Below are 20,106 nucleotides of genomic sequence, written 5' to 3' on the forward strand. Positions count from 1 at the left end.
AAGCACACTGCAAATCTAAACAGTTGGTAAAGTTTCAAAAAACATTAGTAAATTGTATAAAGAATGCAGACATATACAGCCTCCCAACCTGTTGGATTGTAAATCTTGATTAATCCTATTAACTCAACTACTCATCAGTATGGACCCTCCATACGAAGTCTACACAACCTTTGTGATCCAGAAAAGTCAGGATGATGAGGCAAGCTGAGTACATCTTCCCTCCTCTTGCTTGATCTGTATAAACTTCTCATTAGCCTAGCAGGAGCATTTTTATTTTAAGTTAAATACTATTTTCCATTTCTTCTTTCCTGCTGATTCCATGTCTGCACAGTCTTCACCTCTCGGCAAAGCACCAAGCAATTTCCTTCTGAAATCCCTTCTGAATCCGTACCCCCAGAAGCTGATTTTGTTTGCATTTCCAACCTATACTTGGACATCAGCAGCTCATGTCTCTGATCTGCTCATTAAAACTTGAAAAACAAGGCTTTCCCAAGAGCAGTATTCCCTTATTGCCTGGGGACTTTCTTTCTCTCTGCTTTCTCTCAGCCTTGCTCTGCCATCTTTTTGACTGCAGTTTAAGTATCACAAGGCTGGGACATGAGGCAGGGGCTGCACCAAGAGGGGAACAGCTCCTTCTCTGGACAAGGCAAATGGAAACTACAAAATTCAACTGCTTCCATGCTGGAAGCCCTGAATAGCTCCGCTTCTTCCCACAGTGGATGAAGCACATTTGTGGCAAGGAGGGATGTCTGCTAAGAGCGTGGTAGGAGGCATCTGACTTTTTGCAGAGCTTCACTAGCTTTCAGTCCTTGCTTACCATGTCTGGACAAGCACCTTGACCTCAAATGGGAAGAAAACTGCTCATCATTTCACCCTCGCGTCAAAATAAGGTAATGCAGCCTCCAAATAACTTTCACTCCCAATGAAACATTAGAAGACTCCACCTTCCTTCTTGTGCCAATTTACCTGATTTCTTTTGGGTACTAGGCACTGCTGAATTATCCTAGTGATTAGAGCTATGGGATGCTCCTGATTTTCCCTGCTCTCCCACTCACTCACGAAGATAATGTGGTATGTTTTGTTTGGTTTCACAAAAGAGCAATGCCATCCTACCATTATTTTAAACACATGTTCCCTAATAAATTAAAATAAGAACTGAAAACCAATAACAGTGTCCAATCCAAATTATCCAAAGTTCTCAGAAATTCAAAATTTTCAATGCAAAAAAATTTATCCTTTTTGCTAATAAGTGTTGACCATTTCCTTGCATAATACTTTTCACAACAGACTCAAAATCTCAGGTTTTGAAACTTCAGCTCTGTAACTCTTAATTCCAATAGATAGCATATATCTCAATTTCTAATCAGCATTAAAATGAAAAACTGAAAACTCTTTCTTTCTTACAGGAAATGGGAGGAAAATGTAACCAATGAACTTTATGAAGCCAACTGATTCGGTAAAAACCTATTTTAGCTGCTGTAATGAAGCAATGAGAATTAAACTTTATATTTTAATGAAAAGTAATTTTTAAGAAGGAAAAACACACAGAGATTAAAATAGGCAAGATAATTGAAAATGCTTGGGTTTAAATTACACTATTAGATTAGTCAGGAGCTTTTTCACTGTTGAGACAGAAAGCATATTGCTCATTACTCATACTTCCGATTATAAATTTATCTGTTCTTGCTTCAAATCTAGTTTGTAAATATTGAAAGTGTAATCTAAAGTACTGCTATACAAGCTCACTTTTATATGCCAGGAGTACAACAAGTTGCTGGTTCATTTATTGATAATAATATACTTACATAATTATGCATAATACTAGAACCCTCATTATCATTCTACTGAGCATGTAGCAATATGTATTGCCTAGGATTGCCTTTCAGCAATTAAGTGTTTCTAAATACAGTCATCTTCCTTTTAAATAAACAAGTGAAGAAACAAATGGTAATAGCTAATGATCATTTTAGAACAAACAGATGTGAATCCATCTTCAAAGATCTCTCAATACGTCTGAGATCTCACCTGTAAAATTCATCAACTCCTTGGGCAAAGTTGACTGCATCGGTGACAGTTGCACAACAGATGGCATACCAACAAGGTCACATAAACTAACACCTAAACAGCATGGAGAGGAGGTGAACCAAACTTACATGAACAGTTATGCTCCTCCATTTAACTGGAAAGCTGAACTGAACAACTTCTTTGGGAAGTCATTGTGGTCTTCAGATACCAAATGCAAAATGTGTCAAAATGTCACATTTTGGTTTTAGGTCTTACAGAGAACAACTCAGTTAACTATAGGAAAAGGTTCATGTGTGAAAGACTATCAGCTCGTCAGGTTTTGTAGAGGTGATTCTAAGCAGCTCATTCTCAAAGCTCTTCAGGTTAACAAGCAGTGGCTCTCAGCCATCCAGTGATGAAATTGAACTTTCAGCTCTCTTTTTGGTATTCTGGTATGATCAACAATAATCAAAGCTGATGTAAGTTACCAAATCATACATAGAAATCATGCCCTACTAGCAATGTACTCTACATACTATTTTTAATTAAGTTATTTCATGCAAAAGGAACAAGCCCCCTTTCTCTTCTTCCACAGAAATGTAGGGCTTTATGTTCACGACCAAAATGTTTACATGGAGAATGAACTTTTCCTGATCTTCAAAACTCAGACAGAATTTTTAAAGATTGACTTTCTTTTGGTTCTGGGGTCCACTCAAGTTAAAGTTAAAAAGCTCTGTGATGCTTTCATCTGACAGACTTCCACATTAAAAAAATTCTAATTTGAGGAACCCAGAGAATTTAATGACAGGCACGTTTCCTTTCAGAAGCTGTTCCGCTTTCGGTTTTTAACTTATTACTGCAATGCATTTTGCAATGAAAGGAGCTACATCAAATTATATTTCATTCTACTCTTTCAGGGTCAACGCTGAAACCGAACACCTCTGATAACCTCAGGCATTTCATCAGTATTAATTTCCCAATGGAATCATCACCTAGCGATCCAAAGTTTCCATTTTTTGAGAACTCTTGGATCACTAACTCTTCAGCCCTGATTTAACTATGAGATCTCACTCAGATGATTTTTACTGTGTCTGAAATGGCCAATAGTGACTAAGGACAACAATGTATCAGTTCCATGATGGCACTTTATGAAGCAAACTAAATTCAACCCCTTTTAGGTTTGCCAGGCCTTAGCCATTCAAAACTGTATGCCACTGTGTAATTTTAAGCCCACAAATATTTCTATTAATTTCAGTACAAATCACCCATATTACCGGGCTAAACCATGTACAGGTGTTAAAAAAAAAAGAGCAAAACACATTACAGATACAGAGCACAGTAACACCAATTACACAGCTAGATTGCATAGTTAACCAGCCAAAATTTGTAGATATAAATTGACAACTGTAATTTTTGCCTCTGCGCATTCTTATTATGCACTGAAAGAGAGCTTTTTGACAAAAGGAACAAAAAAAGTCATTGTAATCAAACAATTAAAAGCTGTAACTATGCACCACCCACAAGAATTTAATCAGGTTATATGGGCATTCTCAACCAGTAAGCACTAGCTATTTGATCAGCCTATAACTTTACATTACCTTACAATGTAAATTGACTTTTGAATTAAGTAATTTCATCATCTCAAGGCACAGGAGCAAGGTACAACATCATTACAATACAGTCCCTCGGCTGGCTGGAGAGAATAAAGCATCCTTCCCCTTCTTCCTGAACACCACTTTGAGAGGCTCTGCCAACCAGCCAAAATACTGAAATACTACTTGGACCAGTTGCTACAAACCTTAAACAGTTTCAATAGCTACCAAATACCATGGGAATAAAAAGGGGCAATCACTGGCAGGTTGATCCCAACAGCACACTCTCAAAAACCAAACAGCTAAGTGAATCCAGAAGTAGCTCCTGCATGAAGCTTAGTCTGTGTCTGTGCTTGTCGTGGACAGCAACATAACATATGTCTGTGAGTCAGTGTCTGCATTTGTTTAATAGGCAAAAACATCTGTTTTAGGGAGAAACATCTATACATCTCATTTCTCAACCAGTTCTGATGAATACAGCTAAATACAGCTTCTGATAAAACGGAATGCAAAATGTATTCACGTAAAGTTATGCAAATAACTCTGCACTGACCGATTCATACAATTGAATAACAAGGCTTTTCCTATGCTATTTCAGTGTATAAGTCAGAAGAAGAAACACTGATTTAAGAAAAGGAATTAAATTTTCATTAATGGTCCTATACCTCAGGTAAACAAATATGTACTGCATGCAATCGCTTTGCAGGATCTTATAGCTGAATAACCACATCATTACACTGTAGGATTTCTATTTCTATGTAAATAGACAAGGTGAATGGCTTCTCCAGACAACATGCTGTGTGCACTATCATGTAAAAATTAAGGCATGCTCCCAATAAACACACAAAACAGTTCCATCTGTCTTAAGTAGGGATGTACTAAAACTAGTAATCACTGTACTTCATAAATGCAGTGTCCTACAAACAACACAATAATAGACATTATACTGAAAATCTAACCTTCTCTAAACTCATTTGTTTCCTCTTAATTACACGTTCTCAGACCCATCTGTGAAAATGGGGAGGTTAATTATGATAGTACATTGCATAATTCCACAGCTAAGTGCTGAAGTAGTTCTACATAAATGCCATATGTTTGTCTTAGAAAAACTAAAAAGATTAATCAGGAGGCGAAGCCCAAGACTTTGGAAAGTAATACACTGAACACAATTAAATCATTACACTGTGTAGTATGTAAATTGAAGTTTTAATTAGTAGGTGAAACACTAGTCATGACAAAATAAAAAATAATCCAAAATTCTAAACGGTGTGTGCCAGACTTCTTTTTTACTGACATTGCTAATAAAAAGATGCTGTACACAAGCCTGTCACAACAAAAGGCATTTAAACTTGTTACATGCTTTTGATGAAGGAACTACCTGTTCCTGTTAAGCATTTCAGTTCCATTTTTCTTCTTACCTCCATTATTCTCAGCTATTTGAAAGTTACCTGATCACATCAGTGAAGAAAAAACTCTAATAAACAAGCTATAACTAGGAAGCATAGTATGAAACCAGTTTGAAAAGTCAACTGAACAGTTTAAGGTTCTTCAAGAGGACTCCAGTAGCCACTTTTCAGTCTCTGAATCTGGTCCAGCCCAGCCTTTTACTTTTAGACCACTCCACATTACAAAGCATTATCTCTTATAGCCTCCATTTTTCTGAAGAAAGTAAACGGTTATTTTAGCCTGATCCATAGATCATCAACAGTAAAGAGAGCTTTCCTATCAAATTCAATACACTCTACGCCATACCCAGAACATGTTACTTTACTCACCACATATTCAAACACAAGTGTCAAGGTCTCCTTTGTGTGAATGATGTCATGAAGCAGCACAATATTAGCATGTTTCAATCCTTTCAAAAGAGAAGCTGAAAAGGAAAACATACGTGTTATTTTAAAAGAATCTAAATATTTTGCATTGTTTGGTTTTTTATATAATTTTTTTTTAGTGACTTGGATGATTTTTTTGACATCTTAATTTCATACCCTGACGACAAGCAGTTGTACTTTAGTATCTTCTACATCCAAGAGTTCTACATGTTCAGTGTTGGTAGACTGTACCTTCCCATTCAATGCTATTTTCTTGACCTTGTTGGTCAAACTCAACATCACTTTGAGACAAAAAGGAGCTGCAGCTAGAGATGCTTTCCTTACGCAGCCTCCTCTAAGTGAATCAATTGCTCATATATGATCGAACAGATACTGAGTTCACTTCCATACTCAAAGATAATTTTTTGCCTCAGACAAAAGTCAAGCATGTCTTTTCAAAACATTATTATCTTTCCTATTCAACACAACAGAGTTGCTTTCTAAACAAAATGCAACATCTATCCTAAGAATAGTGCTTTACACAGTATCTCCTTTCTCTCAAACATGACAGAGGTTTGATGGAATCATTTGTATTAGCTCATGAGAATAAATACATGGCATTTCTTCACTATATTTTGTTGGTTTTTTTAATGGCATTAGCTCATGTTTTCAGACTTATTTAGTGAACTTCCAAGGTGATCTCTTCACTAAATTTCTTTTACACCATAATAAATACTTAATGTTCATACCATATTACATATTTAATGTTCCACAAGTCATGGTATATTTTAGCAAGATATGCTGACAAGCCATGTGTTGTTACCAATGTCATTCTGTTGGTGGTGCCTTGTCATCTTATACATACATCTGAGCAGGACTATCAGTCACCACAGCAAAGTAAATAATGGATATAGAGGCATGAAAATGAGTGGCATATTTCCGTACTGTATGATTTGGAACTTTCTTGTCACCCTTCTTCTTTAATCAAACAAAATAATGAAACAACAAAGATGTGTCTCACTCCACTACTGTGCAAAAAGGAAGCTAGGGAGCTTCTACAGCACTATTACCCCTACTACCTACCCTATTGAGAGTGCTGTCAGGCTGAGGTAACTCCCAGGGTCATGAGGCTTCAAATTAGGGTAAGTACATATGATCTCTCACACTGTTTTTTTAAGAGCTCAATTTGACAAGCCGATCACTTAGAAAGCAACACAATAGCAAACGGCATCTGGCTCAATCAGTGCTCCTCTACAAGCATCCTCAGCAGCAAAACTCTGGAGCTCACGCTAGCAAGAAGGCAGACAGCAAACAGGAAAACACCATAAGAAAGTTTCAAAGTGAGTATATCATAGATATTCTGATGACAGGATTGTAAACCTGCAAGAAAGTTCCATGACCAGGAAATAGTTAACCTTTCAACCTGGCTGAAGAGGTGAGAAGAAATGTTTCAAAAGAACATGCTTTGGCCTGCACTCCCCAACTCACACTATTCAGGGAGTCAACACAGAGGAATCTTTCCAGTGCTCTGAACCCATTGCCACTGAGATGCAAATCAGCTATTGCAATTAAAATTATTATTTTAAAACAATTGATCAGTACATCTCTAGTAACTTTTGACATTCCATAAATTAAGTAAAAGCTTTTTTCTCAAAGGAAAAGCTATGCAAAATTTTCATATGATCCTCATCTTAGAATCTACAGAATTTCTTGGGGTAAAGCTCAGAGAGATCTGGATATGTTTGGGTTTTTTTAAAGGACAACAATAAAAAATTGCTACTGGAAAAAGGTATGGATACAAACAATTGTTCTGAAAAGTATCTCTGACCACAAATGAGAACTTTTAACATGGGAGAACCCCAAGAAAAGTTCACACTGAGCTTTCACCAGCTCTCCTCTGAAACCCTGTCAAATTAGCATACATGCAGAGAGACTGGGAACATAAAAATTGCCTCCTAGCAGAGCCTGTGTCCAACTGTAACAGGATTTATGACCTCTGCTAGCTTCTGGGGTTCAGATCATCACCTGAGGCCTTTAATTCCTCTAGTTGGCCATTGCTTTGTTGCTAAAATCTGTATATGGGTCATTAAAGCTTAAACAGTACATTGAAAGGAGATTACCCTGAGGTCTTTCCTCTTCAGTCCCCTGCCCCACTCTTATTTATCTTCTCTAATATCCAATTCTCCCCTTGTACAGCCTCAATATTCAACATCTGCCATATATTACAAGAACTATAAAACATCACCTACAGGGTGAGATTTCTGTTTTCTCTGTTAGTCCAAGTGAAATAAAGTAAATAATGTATCACACAGAGCAAAATCATCTTAATTGCACTAACTTTACACTGAGGAAATAAGAAGTTAATTCCACTACCAATTTATATTGTGAGAAACCAAAGCATAACTGGTGTAAGTAAGAGAACTGCCCCATGTGCTCTTCTATCACAACTTGTAAGATTGCCTGTCTTCAGCTTTGTTGCTTTAAAAAAAAGGGGAAAAATAGAAAAAAAAATAGAAAAAGAAAAAGAAAATAAAAACCCCAGTTGTCTGAACTAGGAAAGCTGTTTCTTCCATCACAGAGCACTTTAAAACAAAATGAAATATGAACCAGTGGTGCTCGGTGTGTGTTTTTCCAGAAACATCCCCTTTCAGAACAAACTACCCACAGACCTCTTTTGGGCAACTTTTTGCTCAAAGGGGATAAAACTTTGGATGAACCTCACTAATTCAAAGACAAAATCCAGAAATTCACATCCAAGAGAATGAAAAAGAGTCCAGGGAATCTATCAGCATCAGCCTGAGACAAACTTGACTTCAACTTTGAAGCTGTCAATGCAGCTGCTCCTGGAGCTCAGCAAGAGTCAGGTGCTGCTGTGCCTGGTGTTTCTTCTGGAAGAAAATAATTCTCCTAGAGAATACCATCTCCGTCCAGTGATTATCACCCACAGATTTCACACAGAGATGTTTTCTTTTAAAATAAAAAGACTAACATGTTGTTGAAAAAGCATTGCAACAATCCCAAAAGTGGGACCAATGCACTAGTACTCACTGTATCCTTAGCATGTATTTTTAAAAATAGAATTATATAATGCTGCTTCAAAACTGCTGGCACTCTTTTTTTGCCCTTGATATTAAATGTAAGATAAACAGATGGCAGCACTTTTAGTTCATTTCCCCAAAGAGTTTTGAGGAGGCACAGCAGCAAATAATACTACAGTGATTCTTTTTTTAACATTTTGGACAAAATATTATATGCATTTGAATGGGCAGGTGCTTGCTCTGTCACCTGTGTTTGCACATTGCCTTACAGCAAATTCTAGCAGTAAAAATATAGGGCAGAAGAATTTATGACATACTTCAATAATTAATGACATCCAAGATGGTATTTCTATTACTTGTACATAAGTTCATGACCTGAACCACTAAAAGCACCAATACTCAGCACTTCTCCATCAAGGGCTAATGACCATATTTGCATATCTAAAGAAAACACACTGTATTTGCTTGAATAACCATCACAGTCTTCTCCTTCAACAAGCGGATGCTCTCATCTATTATGAGCTCCTGGCAAGCTGCCTTATTGCTTGTGTTGGTCAAGGAGCTTTTTGCTGATCCCAGATGAGCTTGGTTCTAAAGTATGCTCACTCCGCAAGCAAGGCAAGCCAGATGGAATGCAGCCAACTCTTACCCAAAACCTGACTAGCATCAGTAAATCAGTGCTTTGCTCCCTGGAGGGTTTACAGCATCAGCCCAAGCCCGACACAAGAAAGCCTTGTGACTTTTAAATCAGCCTTGAGTTAGAGTGTTTTGAAAAAGGCTATTCTGACTTGCCCATAAAGTAATATTTCACAGCTGTATGTCAAATTCAACATTACTGTCAACTCCCAGGCCACATGCAGGAAGAACTTTTCACCAGCAGCACTAGCAAAGACCGCACTTTCAGACACGGCAAGTACATTAAGCTTTAACATTAATTATGTTCCTAGGATCATCCTACCACGATTAATTCAGTCTTGCAATTCCTATCACCTTGTTCTCACTCTGTGAGAAATCACAGTCTCCATCTCAGACCTAGACAGAAGTATCACCTGTGATTTCCAAAGTGTCTGATATCACAGTGGCCTGAAAACTTTTCTCAGCAGTAGCAGAAGAACTCAACCTCATACTGCTCATATTCACCATAAGGATACAACTGCCGCTGATACTCTTTTAGATTTCCTACTATATGCAAAAGCTCTGAAATTTTTGTCATTTTTCTAAAAAGCATAGCTATGAAAATGCCTGCTTTGCTCAGCATATAGTGGTTGAGGTGTCCTCTGGGGCTACCATACACCAGTGCTCACCACTTCCCATGCTGCTACTCACGTACAATGTTCACCCTTTCTCACTGTCACTCTAGGAGGACATCTCTTATTGTGAGAGTTTTACTCTTAGACACAGCGCATCATGGCAGTTTGCACCTATCTAATATTGTTATTGGCATCTTGGCTGCCCTGTTTAATTTTTGAGACACCAAAGCATGCACATTCTAGTCAGAAACACAAATTTGTGAAAGCAATTTGTTGTGCTTCAGAGCCAAACAAAGTATCTGCAAAATTCTGTGGCTTGTCACACTCTGCAGTCACAACAGTGCTCTCTGACAGAGTGCCAGCTTCCTTGCATAAACAGTTGGGATCAGTCTCCAAGCTCTCCTGGAAAGGCATCTTTACTGAGAAAACATTCAGGGGGGTTTTTTCCCCTCCTCATCGTGTCTTCTGAACAAACACACTCAGAAGTGTCTTACTGCCTGCACAGACCAGGGAAGTCCTGCTTCCCTTCCCAGCAACTTCTGCTTCCATCTACACATCTTTTATGGCAATTTTTAAAATTTAGCCTCAGAGCACAATGTCCTTTTTGCTTCTCATCCACTTCCCACACAGCAGGACCTTCTGTGTGCAAAACACTACTTACAATTCTAGCATAGAGACAGGAATTCAGCACTCTCTTTGTTCTGTAGTAATAAATGTGCAGAAATTTCCTCCTCAGAAATGCAGTTCCCAAACCTACACTCTGCTGTTTTCCAGTTTATCTATCTAAAATAATTTCATATAGGCAAAAAGCTTTGCTTTCCTACAACCCTAATACACCAAAATTCAATGCAGTTAATACTATGCATTCTAGGTAAAACCACACTGACCACACAGACTTCCCGTCTCACCACAGGATATATTCTGCAGAATGATCATTATTTGTAATCCCAAATAATTGATTTTACAGCTGCACACTTACAAATGCACAAAATTGGTCAGTTTCCACTCTGATCTTAGTGGACACAACTCAATAAAGATACAGAGGCCACTGTTCAGCTTTGAAAAATTTCAAAAGAATCCATGAGCTACAGGAAGAACAGAAAAAGCATCAAATCATTCCAATGGGCTATTACGCAGTCTTAGCTGAATTAGAGCCTTTCTTTACAGCCAATTCCAATCTCATGATAGTCTCTTCTATATTTAACAAATAGTTCTTATTCTAGTTTTTAATAAGTAAATAATTAAAAAATATCAGCCTGGCACTAAGGAAGCAGACAGTGCCTCACATCCTCGCAAGACAGGATTTGTTAGCCCTTTAACTGCAGGATGCTTTGCTGGAGGGACTACAGGGATAACATTAGCTGCATCTGCCTCCTCAGGCTGAAATTCAGGCTGGCACAAGTGGGTTCAACTTTCAACCTAGAACTATTTTATTTCTATAAAATTTCATATAAAATTTCTACTTGCTGCTCCTACTACACTATACTAGTGTAGCAGAATCAGAGAATCATAGAATAGTTAGGGTTTCTAAGGAATTTAAGATCATCTAGTTCCAACCCCCCTGCCATGGGCAGGGACACCTCACACTAAACCATGCCACCCAAGGCTCTGTCCAACCCACCCTTGAACACTGTCAGGGATGGAGCATTCACAACCTCCCTGGGCAACCCATTCCAGTGCCTCACCACCCTCTCAGTAAAGAACTTCTTCCTTATATCCAATCTAAACTTCCCCTGTTTAAGTTTGAACCCATTACCCCTTTTCCTATCATTACAGTCCCTGATGAAGAGTCCCTCCCCAGCATCCTTATAGCCCCCCTTCAGATACTGGAAGGCTGCTATGAGGTCTCCATGTAGCCTTCTCTTCTCCAGGCTGAACAGCCCCCAACTTTCTCAGCCTGTCTCCATACGGGAGGTGCTCCAGTCCCCTGATCATCCTCGTGACAGTTCCATGTCCTTTTTATGTTGAGGACACTGGAACTGCACACAATACACCAAGTGAGGTCTCACGAGAGCAGAGTAGAGGGGCAGGATCACCTCCTTCGACCTGCTGGTCACGCTCCTTTTGATGCAGCCCAGGATACGGTTGGCTTTCTGGGCTGCGAGCGCACACTGAAGCCGCCTCATGTTCATTGACCAACACCCCCAAGTCCTTCTCTGCAGGGCTGCTCTGAATCTCTTCTCTGCCCAACCTGTAGCTGTGCCTGGGATTGCTCCGACCCAGGTGTAGGACCTTGCACTTGGCATGGTTAAACTTCATCAGGTTGGCATCAGCCCACCTCACAAGCTTGTCGAGGTCCCTCTGGATGGCATCCCTTCCCTCCAGCGTGTATACCAAACCACACAGCTTGGTGTCATCGGCAAACTTGCTGAGGGCGCACTCAATCCCACTGTCCAAGTCACCGACAAAGATGTTGAACAAGACCGATCCCAACACCGATCCCTGAGGGACACTACTTATTTCTTGTCTCCAGCTGGACATTGAGCAATTGACCACAGGTCTCTGCACGCAGCCATCCAGCCAGTTCTTTATCCACCAAGTGGTCCATCTATCAAATTGGTGTCTCCCTAATTTAGAGACAAGGATGTCGTGTGGGACAGTGTCAAACGCTTTGCACAAGTCCAGGTAGATGACGTCAGCTGCTCTGCCCCTGTCCATCAGTTCCGCAGCCCTATCATAGAAGGCCACCAAATGAGTCACACAGGATTTCCTGTTAGTTAAGCCATGCTGGCTGTCACCAACCATCTCATTGTTTTTCATGTGCCTTAGCATGCCTTCCAGGAGAATCTGCTCCAAGATTTTGCAGGCAAAATTAGCAGTATGTTATTAAGGAAGAAAACCAGAAAAAGAGCATGTGTAACAACACACAGTCACCTTCAGAGGTTCTTCTCACTATGGCTATAGACCCCTAAGCAAAAACGCAAGTCACAAACCTGCTGAAACTTCTTTGCCTATTGAACTGGAACAAAGCATTGGAAGGACTGATCAGACAAGCTCTGAAAAGCATTACTGTATATTAATCTAAATAAATATAGAGAAGGCTGCCACCATGTGAAATGAATGTCTCTTTCATTATGTTCTAGATATAAATTTATGCATTGTGTATTGTTCCCAACCCTCTTCAGACACAAGTACAGATGGAGGTTAAAAATAATGAGACATCATCCTATTAAAACTAAACTCTCATGGAAAAAGACTGTAATACGATACTGCTATCTTGTAGCAGCCAGACATGTCTTGCTTTCACTGCCTATTTCAGCATGTAAGAGGAGGAAACTTGTAAACCAAAAATACGTCAGCATGTAGAGAAAACAACTCTACAGTGCAGGTAACATGTGAAAGCCCATATAGCATGATTGGGACTAGCAGCACAACCTACTGTCACGGAAAGGACTCAGTCGGAGATCAATGTGATCAGACAAAGCCATTTATTCTAGAAAACTAACTCTTTGTATACTATTTCTTAAAGTTGTTTTCACTAACTTGGCCCATTGTGATTGGATACATATCTGTGAGGCCCTTAACAACTAACATATAATTGGTTAAGCACAGGTGTGAGAACCTGACCTTCAAAGTTTTCCAACAGTCCTCAATTTAACAACTCAGTAAATTCCTGCTCCTTCTTATCTTGCTGGGATTCTCACTCCCAGTGCCTTGCTCCCATCCTCCTTCACCTTTTGTTGTTCCTTGGTTCATGTCGGACTCCATGTAGGCACTTGCTGATCTGGGTATGTGGCTGTTCTTTGCCAGAAAATCATCCACAACCTACTAATAAAAATGTCACTGGTTGTTATTAGTCTTGGTATCTTGCTGAATTTCAGACACAGTTTTCACATAAATATCTATCTACCTTAGGATGACTTCTCTGGGAGTTTTCAGTCTCAACAGTTCCTCCCATTTCCCAAAAAACAGGCTATAGTAACAACAACTTCTGTAACCCACTGAATGAATTTCCCCTTAAAAAAAAAACAACCCAACCTCTGAACCTCATGTTTTGTAGTAGAGATTAAAAAATTGGAAACACAGAGACCTTTCAAATAGGAATATACATTCTCCATGAAAATCCTCTAAATTTGGTCAAGTTATAGGCTTTTATAATGGCCTCTTCGCATCAGGCTGTCTATCAGCAGTGTGAAAGAAAGGAGGAATACAGGAAAGGAGAAATGTCACAAGGGGCTGTGAGACAATGGCTGGGTAAGGAGAAAGAAAAGCCAGAGGACCACTCAACAGCCTTCACAGGTGGAAAAATGCATGAAGTGGAAAGTAAAAGCATGTAGACAAAGCAGAAAAGAGGTAAGATGCAGAGCGAGCCTCAAACTTAGGGGAAAATTGACAAGAGCCTACAGAAACTAGCACATTTTCTCCACTGATGCCCATCTCAGAACCTAAGATTCCCAGAGATTACCAAACCACTGCTTTCAGCAGGAATCAATGAAAATTCCTGGCAGTTTTCCTAATTTTCCTCCAATTTCAGTCTACAGACAGAAGCAAAAGCAACCTATGACAGCTACCAACCAGCATTTCGGTTTGAGCAGAACATATCCATGTGAGAGCTTGCAAACATGATGAAACACTGGAGTGCAGATGCAACACCAGAAAATGGAATATGTACTTCCACTTGCTTTTCCAAACATTAAGAAAACTACATAAACAAAAATCGGAATTAAGATGAAGAATGCCAAGCCAAGTACCCAAAGCAAAGACTGACTACAATTTATAGGGGCTTCTGCAATGCTAACTCAGCTTCTGCAAGATACACATTCCTGAAGTCACTACCATAGGCCAGAGTACGAGCTTTCAGCACACAGCAGCTTCATATCTATCTTGCATTTATCTCATGTTTTGATAACCTGTAAGTTCACAGCCTGACTTATCCTGCAGTGACCAACTTGTTTGCTTGCACCCATTAGCTGTTCCCAGCTCCTTCATTTTTATTTTTTCGACAGATGAAAGAAGTGGCTGCTTGAATTTTAGTTTTATACAAGCCCAGGTATGAACTTGATCCAGCTTTATTGCCCACCAGTGGAAGGACTTTGTCCATCCATCAGAGAAGCTGAATCAAGTCAGAAGAAAACCAACCTGATCTCTACCCTTATCTCTACCAGTGGCTGAGCATCACATTAAGTGACTCAAGCCGATATCATCACCACCACGTTCCTCATTTTCTGAAGATTTCAACTTCTGATCTTCATTTACACTTCTCAGAACCACAGAGTGCACACAATTATTACAAAACTCCAAGCAACACTGTACACTGATAGTACCCAATGCTATGCAAGTACTTTGAAAGTCATCCCAAAATCGTCATTTAAAAAAAAACTCTCAGCAAGTGGGGTGCTAAGATTAACAAATATTTAAGTAGTCAGAGTATGGTGACAAGTGTTCTAGAAAATCTCAAAACCATCCGCGTTTTAATAATGCACAGTAGGTGCATATAGCTAGAGCCACACATCAAGAACACAGAGTTAAATTAAGCATTCATCATTTGACACAAGCAAAGATCACACAGCAGGAGCAAACATGGTGCTGTTGCATAGTTAAGGAATGAACCTTCAAGTAGGAGGACCAAATGAAGTCTGCACATGTAAACTTAATTCTGACAACTTCTGAATGATAGACTTTGTAACTGCAATAAAGTGCCTCTGTTGTAAACTGTATACCCTCAATATTGGTATTACACTGTCTAAACAAGTGAGTAAATAACTGAGCACCACTACTGAAACTTGTGCCCTGCTGAAGTCAGTGTGAGTTTTGTTACTCACTTTTCCTAATGCATGAGTACAACAAGAAATCACTTAACCATATGTAACTGCAATGAATATTTTGTTTTACATAGAAGACAGTAAGGCATTCTAGGAAAGGATGTTGCCTACCAGAATACTTTAACTTCTACTTAGAAGTGAAGAATTCTACAGAAAAGCCGTTTTCCTAAAAAAATTTACTTTTGCTGTGTTTCTCAGTGGGCCCTTTCTTTCAGCAAAAATGATGCACAAGAAGCAGACAGATTTGTCAGCATACACTTTAGGCTGCAGGGGAAAAAAAGGCTTGTGGCATATGTCTTGCTGTTTTTCAAAGGAGTGAGACACGAGCCTTTAAAGGATCATGTCAATTCTCTTCTTCTGGGCGGGTGAGAATCAACTTGCCTCTTCACCTATACCTGGAAAATAACCCTGGCATGAACATAGCATTGCTTTGTCTCTTGTTGAATGATCAAGAGGTTAAAAAAAGGCAGTCTCACTAGCAAATATTTATTTTTACAAATATTTTAGTAAGCAAAATCAGTCACAGTGAAAATAAGGCATACTGTTCTGTAACTGAAAAGAAAATTATGTGGAGTGAGTATTGTAAAAGAACAAAGATTTCATAATCAAATAAATAAAATCCAGTCATAATTTACCTCACACTAATGAGCAACTTAAAATAATGAGCTAGTAGACATTAAAGCATGATTACAATATGAATATCTAGAACATTTAAAAACATCTTTAAGGGCAGGAAATAACCTTAATTCTGGCTAGATCTCTTTGATGTCTATTATAAGGTTTGTATTCAGTTTTTCTTTCCCAAAAACATGCTAAGCACGCAAACTACAAAATGGCAAGATCCCCTCAAGTAACTTGTAAACTAATTTCCAACATGAAAAAAAAAAGAAGCAATAAAGTGATGAAGCTGGCAGACACTACAGCAGCAAAACCCAGTGATCATTCAAGTGAAGGTTACATTTTTTTTCCAGGCTAAATCAGGTGAAAGAGATTGTATCAGAAACTGCTAGCGAGGCTGTACCAACAGCAAAGTGACAACGCTGCTGGTCATCCACTTGGCATCATCTGAAAATACAGTTTAAATGTTGTTCTCACATGTAAAGGCCCTGTCAGCTCAAAAGAAAAGGTTTATGCTCTCTTCCTTCTGCCTTTGCCTGGATGTCTCTGGGTATTGTCTCAGTTCTCTGCCTGTCATTTAACTCTTGCAGTTCACAGTACACATTAACAATATTGAGTATAAGGTGCAAGCAATCAAGAGAAAAGGGAAAACCCAGACCCCCACCATTTTTGCTTCATTCACCTTGGAATATAACTGAATCTAAATCAGAATGACTGAAAACTTAACAAATTTACATTTAAATGACAGTGAAGATCTGTATCACTGTCTAGAGCAGCACATGCTTTATTTAAATTCTATGGACATTGTTCAACTTTGAAATTTTCATTTAAAGGACAAAAATTTTCCTTTAAGCAAAAGATGGCAAGCCCTGTATGTTTCTTTAAAAGCATCTGGCCCTCAGAGAGAGCAGGAGAGGTGCTAGAACAGAAAAGCTGGGCTGAAGGAATGTCTCAACTTCACAGAGTTGACAGCCACAGCTGACAGTGACAGGGCAATGCAAAAGTTAAGCAATGCTTAGAAGAGACCTAGTTGAGGTAAACTAGTCATTTCTACCCTCCCATTTTTGCTAAAAACATCCCCATAATTTTCAAGTACAGGTTCACAATTACCTCCTTAGATGCATGACACCAATCAAACTATGGATCTAAATCCATACTGGAAGGCAGTCTGAGCAACAATATAATTAAAACATACCCAAGAAATGTGAGAAAATACATTAAAGGGATCTGCCAGCATAACCCATTAACACCACAGGTGGTAAGACTTTTTTTTTTTTTTTTAAAAGGCCAACTCAACAGCCAACAGCTTGTCTGTCTACTACATACAGATATAAAACATCACTCCCAAGCCCCCTTGAAAATGTACTCAGTTCTTCCATCCTGTTGTGTCATGCATCAATTATAATTACAGCAATTTACTGTTTGCTTTTCCAGATAAAATTCTTTTTATGGAATCATAGTAATTAAGAATGACAGTAGCAAAATTGATAGTACTGCCTCTTAAAGTACCAGTTCCTGTAGGATGACACTATTGCCTTGCCAAACCTTAAACAAATGTCCTCATCTTTTACAGTTTGTGCCTAACAGTGTTTGTTCCAGTCGAAACAGGTCAGCCTTTTCCAAGAGAGGACTAGAGAACAAATATGCTCTTTAATGTTGCTGACCTTTTCTTCAAACAGTTCTCAGATCTCCTGCACTGAAAGGCGGCCTTCAAAAGGTACACTTTAGGTCAAGGACGTGCTTTTTCTCATTTCTGTGAAAATCTGTTCAATTTGTCAAAGTTTACATCTAGTCAGTGGAAAGTTGTCCTTTAAAGCTGCACTTTAGCAGCTAAAATCTGTCAGAGAATCTATCCTTCCTGAGCACTCTTAAACATTCAGATATTTGGCAGAAGCATTAGAAGTTTGAGCCAAGAAGCCTGGAATCCTATATCAGTTATAGATGGGACAGTGTCAGCAGCAAAATTCTTTGGACAGTTTCCCAAAAATTACATCCCACACCTGTCCTTGGCCAAACACATCTCCAAGTCCTTTGCTCAATTTCTGCTCCCACCTCTCTTCAACCCCACTAATGACATAAAAGGTGGGAAACACTAGCCATGTTCAAGCAGACACCCCATTTCCATCCCACAGGATCCTGGTTAAGTCCAGTCAAAGTCACCGACCCTTCTCATCTTCCTTTTACTGCTTTCTACACCTTGTGCTCCTTTGAATGGCCTCTGTAATCTGCATTCTACCAGACTCACTGTTGTAATTCTCTTCTAATTCTTTTCCTGAGATCTTCACACCAAAATCTATTCTTAAAAGCCATTTCTCCTCATTCTCCTCTCTACCACTGCCCAGGCATGGAGAGTGCCAAGCATTTCAGTGGAGCAGTCTTCCTCCAGGCTGCCAGGGCACCGTAGAAAGAGGAGAAAGAAGGCTAGAGGGAAAACAGGAGGGAAAGGGAGACAAAAATGCATGGATAATGCATGCAGAGCTTTTAACTCTGTCAATATCAGAAAAAAACCCCACAACTAAGTATAGAGGAGGGGGGAGGTATGGGGTTGACGTTTTCGCAATGAAAATTACCACATAAAAAGCCAGTTTCACAAGGGGACTTGAATACCATTCACAACCTTGGGACAAGACAAACAAACCAAAACCCCAGCACTTAAATCTTGGTTCGTCATCTCAGACAGTACATGAGCCTGGAGATAAAAACAATTCTTTAGTGGGTCTTTTCAAATCTGTTTTGTTTATTTTTATAGCTGAACACAGAAGTGACTTGCTAACCAAACACTAGACATGAAGGCTTTTTGTCCCTGAGGAGAAATGGAAGAGAAAACAAATAGGGCACCTTAGCAAGCAGCAGGATCTAGGAGGAGAACTACAATGTACCTCAGCCACTGTATTTCTCTGTAACTTCCATTTTCAGAAAGCCTAAAGCAAATAAAATAGTAACAGGTTGTGTGGCTGAATCAGTAAGTGTAATAGCAGCTCCAGCTGATGACCTTCCTTGTATCTGCAAAAATCAAGTAATGAGAAAAACCAGGCTTTAGCTGTTCATCTGATTTGACCAAGCACAGATTAGACTATACTCCGTGTATCAGCATGCCAGTATGCTGCCAATGGGGGACCTGAACATCACAAAGATACTGGATATGATCTCCTTATAAATGTACCAGTATCAGGTGGTCAAAGAGGAGACTCTAACATATCACCAACTGAACCCAAACAAGCCTGCCCAACATAGACACAAGATTCCTCATTGCTGTGCAACTGCACAGAAGTTCAGTGCAAGCAACAATGATGTTATGCACATAGGACCAAGGTTCAAGAATACACCACCACCACACTGCTTTGAAGCAGTCTGAACCTCTGAAAGTCTTTGGAATGCATGTTGCTCTAAATAAGCCTTTTCCAAGCAACTTTTGAAGCAAGTTCATCTGCAACAGTATTTTGACATACTGCAAAAGGTCAAAACCAAAGTAAGAACATCTTAACATGCAGGAAAACACAGCTCAAGCACTATTAAGTCCTTGGAGCTTTTTACTAGTCAAGTGCTGCTCACCATCACTTCATCCCAAGTAAATCAATGAACGACTTCAACAAAGCCACCAGATACTGTGGGCTGAGTTTTTCTGCCAAGGGAACACAATCTGATCTGAAAAAATTTACAAGAAATAGGATAGAAGCAAGTACCCACAGATGCTTCCTTCCTTCATCAACATGGCTAGTTAGTGTGTATGTTATATCAGGCACTTTGTAGCAGTAACCTGCACCTCTGAAGGAACTTACTAAATGAGGAATACTAAATCACTGTTCCAACACATGCCAGAAAGCTTTGGCTAAAAATCAAGAACTGATTGCATCCAAAAGTCCAAGCGCACATTCCAGTTCAGATATGCATATTAAAATTGTGGCAGCCAAAATGCTAACACTCACAAGGCTAAACATCCTCTCTAAATTCCCACCTCAGTTCAATATTTCAAATAGCATCAGCCCCATGAAAGCAGAACAGAAATGTTCCCAAACAGAAAAAAGAAAGAT

At 39.2% G+C, this 20,106-nt stretch overlaps 1 protein-coding gene across 1 annotated transcript in view; it reads right to left on the minus strand.

The window, feature by feature from the left end:
* The window catches only part of CDK14 (cyclin dependent kinase 14), a gene marked incomplete at both ends in the record, with an annotated part of 264,713 nt that overhangs the window by 115,409 nt on the left and 129,198 nt on the right, over positions 1-20,106 (minus strand). The window contains one exon of the mRNA XM_080610617.1: positions 5,372-5,466. Coding sequence (XP_080466743.1) covers positions 5,372-5,466 — 95 coding nt within the window. The remainder of the gene's footprint in view (positions 1-5,371; positions 5,467-20,106) is intronic.

This window comes from Psittacula echo (assembly GCF_963264785.1).
Source record: "Psittacula echo genome assembly, chromosome: 2".
In the NCBI taxonomy this organism is placed as follows: Eukaryota; Metazoa; Chordata; class Aves; order Psittaciformes; family Psittacidae; genus Psittacula; species Psittacula echo.